General features: G+C 46.6%; 1 protein-coding gene across 1 annotated transcript; it reads right to left on the bottom strand.

Moving 5' to 3' along the window:
* Window positions 1-1593: 1593 nt before the first annotated feature.
* LOC138420096 (olfactory receptor 4D11) lies at window positions 1594-2529 on the bottom strand. Its single transcript, XM_069553244.1, has one exon. It carries the CDS (start codon window positions 2527-2529, stop codon window positions 1594-1596), a length of 936 nt encoding a protein of 311 aa, XP_069409345.1.
* Between the last annotated feature and the right edge of the window lie 1271 nt (window positions 2530-3800).

Here is a 3800-nt window from a genome sequence, read left to right as displayed (position 1 = left end):
ACTAACACATATATATGGAATTTAGAAAGATGGCAACGATGACCCCGTATGCAAGACAGCAAAAAAGACACAGATGTGTATAGCGGACTTTGGGACTCAGAGGGAGAGGGAGAGGGTGGGATGATTTGGGAGAATGGCATTGAAACATGTATACTATCATGTAAGAATCGAATCACCAGTCTATGTCTGATGCAGGATACAGCATGCTTGGGGCTGGTGCATGGGGATGACCCAGAGGGATGTTGTGGGGAGGGAGGTGGGAGGGGGGTTCATGTTGAGATCGCATGTCACCCGTGGTGGATTCAGGTCAATGTATGTCGAAACCAATACAGTATTGTAAAGTAAAATAAAGTAAAAATTTAAAAAAAAAAAATAAAGAAAGCTCTTTAAAAAAAAAAAAAAGTGGTGCCCCTGCAAAGAGAAGCCCGAGCTCTGCGTCTCTGGAGGGCAGTCCCTGCTCATCGCAGCTCGAGGATGCCCGCTTCCGGCAGTGAGGACCAGCGCAGCCAAAATAAATACCTAAAAAACAAAAAAGTTAGACTGACTCAAGATCACACACTTGATGGGTGGCGGAGGTAGGATTTAGAGCCAGGTTTGTATAACTCTGAAGTGAGAGCTCTCAGCTGCTGTGCTTTACTTTTTACGTTGACCATCTTTGCAGACAAAACGCTAGCCTATGCTGCCTCTTCACAAACAGTAACAGATGAAAAACGGACAGTCTGGTTAGAGTTTTATCTGTCTTTCTCTCTCTTCCCAGTGGGAAGAATGTAAATTCTATCTGAGTTTGGCCCTAGAAAGGTTTGCAACTGAAAACTAGCTCTTGACTAAGGAGAATGGGTTACTCTTTGCGTAGGATCCCTGAGGTTCTCCCTGCCTTTGTCTACCCTTATAAGAATTTGAATCTGTCTTTAGTTCCGCATAAGGTAAATGCCTTGAGGCCATCATGGGAAACCTTCCCAAGCTTCTTCATTCTGATAGGAATCCAGGGGCACAACCGTTATGCACCTTGGAGGTGCTCACTAGTTTGGGAGCCCATATGGAGTTTGGGAGCACAGAACAAATTCTTTAATCTGTGATAGGCATATGTATTCATATACATGTATTCCAGGGGCACTGATCATGTGAACTTTCTCGTAGAGCATTGCAGTTTGGCATGGATGGGTCCAGTAATGAAGAAAATTGCGTTCATATGGTGGCAGAGATGACTGAGTATCTGAAGACTTCTCTCTGGAATTAACTCGAGATAAGAGCTTGAGCAAACCACTCTATCTTTATTCTTCTATTTACTCACCTTTTGAAAAAGGGACTAGATTCAGTCAGTCTCTTCATCTGCCATATAGCTTTCGTGATTGACACATTGTTACTTTGGTCTTTGAGTAGAAATACATCAGTCAGCTTCATCCTATAACCCTGATACTCTGTGCTCACCAGAGGCTTGGCTTACCAATAATCTCTTCATTTAAATTGCAAAATAAAGTGTTACCTAGTACGTGCAGTTGGTTTATTGACAATGTATTTGACTATATAAATATGACTCTATGGGAAAAATAATGAAAGGGGTCCTTGCTGATGAAGAAGTTGGAAAGTCTTACTCTATTTCATTACAGAAGGCCTGAGTCTTCCCCTCAGTCTCCGCATGGCTGCCTTCATCTCCTGGTTCTTCAGGGTGTAGATCAGGGGGTTCAGCAGAGGGGACATGACAGTGAAGGTCACGGAGACGGCCTTATCGGTGGGGAGGGCGGAGAAGGGCCGGGCGTAGACGTAGATGCAGGGCACGAAGTGAAGGGTGACCACCGTGATGTGGGTGGTGCAGGTGGAGATGGCTTTCCTCCTGCCCTCCCCGGCCTGAGACCTTATTAGTAATAATATGACCATGTACGATACGAGGAGGAAGACGAACCACAGGGTAGAGATCAAGCCGTTGTTGGAAATCATCAGGAGCTCAAGGGCAAAGGTGTCCGTGCAGGCGAGTGTGAGGACCTGGGGGACGTCGCAGTAGAAACCGTCCACGACATTGGGTCCGCAGAAGGGGAGGGGGAGCAGCAGGGAGAGCTGCACGATGGAGTGGACGAAGCCCCCCGCCCAGGAGGCCACGATGAGGGCAGTGCACCGCCCCCGACTCATGACGGTCACGTAGTGCAGCGGCTTGGAGATGGCCACGTAGCGGTCAAAGGCCATGACCGAGAGGGAGAAGATGTCTGCGCCCCCAAGGAGGTGGAAGAAAAACATCTGTGTGAGGCAGCCACGGAAGGAAATGGTCTTTCTCTCTGAAAGAAGGTCCACCAGGACCTTGGGGGTGGTGATGGAGGAGAAGCAGATGTCCAGGACGGAGAGGTTGCGGAGCAGGAAGTACATGGGGGTCTGGAGGCGAGACTCACAGCTCACAGTGACCATGATGAGGAGGTTGCCCAGCAGGGTGGTCATGTACACCAAGCACAAAAAGAGAAATAAGACCAGGCTCAGGTCTTGGGACTGAGTAAGCCCCAGAAACACAAATTCTTTTACTCTGCTACCATTTCCCAGCTCCATTGAATCATGCGTCCTCTTTCTGTGTACCTGGGGCAAAATGAAAAGTGTTATTTCAGAGAGTGTTTGCCCTACCTTAACAGAGTCAGGGTTAGAGAGGCAGGCATTAGGTCTAAAAACTAGTGAGATCTTCCACCCAGTGGATATCTGTTCTGGGGTTATGGCTAACATGAGCAAAGATACCTCATGATACAAGCATGCATTTAGTTATTGTTTCCTATGTATATCATAAATATTTTAGAAAATGAATACCACAATGCTCTGCATATGTAAGTTCTAAGTATTCAAGATAAAATGACCATTGTAGCATGAGGAATGTGAAGTTGGAGTCAGCTTGGTGAGTGGCAGCGTCTGATACCGTCGAGTTCCCAGGAGTTCCATTTTTTCCCCCAGATGATGCCTTATGTAAATGGCTTAAAAACCGCTATCTTTAGAATGGTTCTCTTTGGACTGAGTTCTACAGAAGCACTCCTCTCTTTTTCAAACAGCACTTCCCCCGCAATTATTTGATATATTATTTTAAAGAAAATCCCACATTGTGCATAAATTTACCCACTACTACTCAATATGCTAACATACAATGAACTACCTACCATGCCATTAGCACACCAGCAAACAAACATGCCTCACATTTCCTGGCACAAATGAGACCCAAATATTGTGACTTCTTAAAAAGTGTTTCTTAAGGACTTTCCTGGTGGTGCCGTGGATGATCCTCTGCCTGCCAGTGCAGAGGACGCGGGTTCCATCCCTGGGCCCAGAAGCCTCCACACGCTGAGGAGCAACTGGGCCCGCAAGCTGCCGCCACCAAGCCGAGCTCTGCAGCCTGAGGTCCACAGCCTAGAGCGGCGCCCACAGCAAGAGAAACCTCGGGAGCAGCAATGGAAACCGAGTGTAGCCAAAAAGAAAGAGACGAATAAGACATTTTGGCAGTTTCTTAAAATGCTCAACATACACTTACTGTTTAGTCTTATGGCTTTTGAGTTCCTACTTTTTTGGTGTGTGTGTGTGTGAGTCTTTGAGACGGCCCTTAACTTGTTTCTTGGCAGTTTGCCTCCCTTTGCTTGCTAGCATCAGAAACAAAGGTGAAGTGCATTCCCCTCCAACTTTCTGGGTATATCTTTCAGTTCCAACAAAGACCTTTCTTTCCTCCCTGCTCACTTTCCCTTCAAGTTGTCTTTCCTCTGGGTGCACTTTTGTCCATAGTCTATTTAGTATGGAAAATTAAAAAAGCTACGGGAGGTCTCATGGCATAGAGCAGAGACCTGGGGAAG

The sequence above is a fragment of the Ovis canadensis genome, chromosome 15, assembly GCF_042477335.2.
Source record: "Ovis canadensis isolate MfBH-ARS-UI-01 breed Bighorn chromosome 15, ARS-UI_OviCan_v2, whole genome shotgun sequence".
NCBI lineage: Eukaryota > Metazoa > Chordata > Mammalia > Artiodactyla > Bovidae > Ovis > Ovis canadensis.
Note: the sequence above shows the minus strand (reverse complement) of the source record. Positions and strands in the feature narration are given on the sequence as shown.

What these genes read in the sequence shown, in the direction of transcription:
- LOC138420096 (XM_069553244.1), bottom strand. Translation starts at nt 2,529, where the DNA reads ATGGAGCTGGGAAATGGTAGCAGAGTAAAAGAATTTGTGTTTCTGGGG.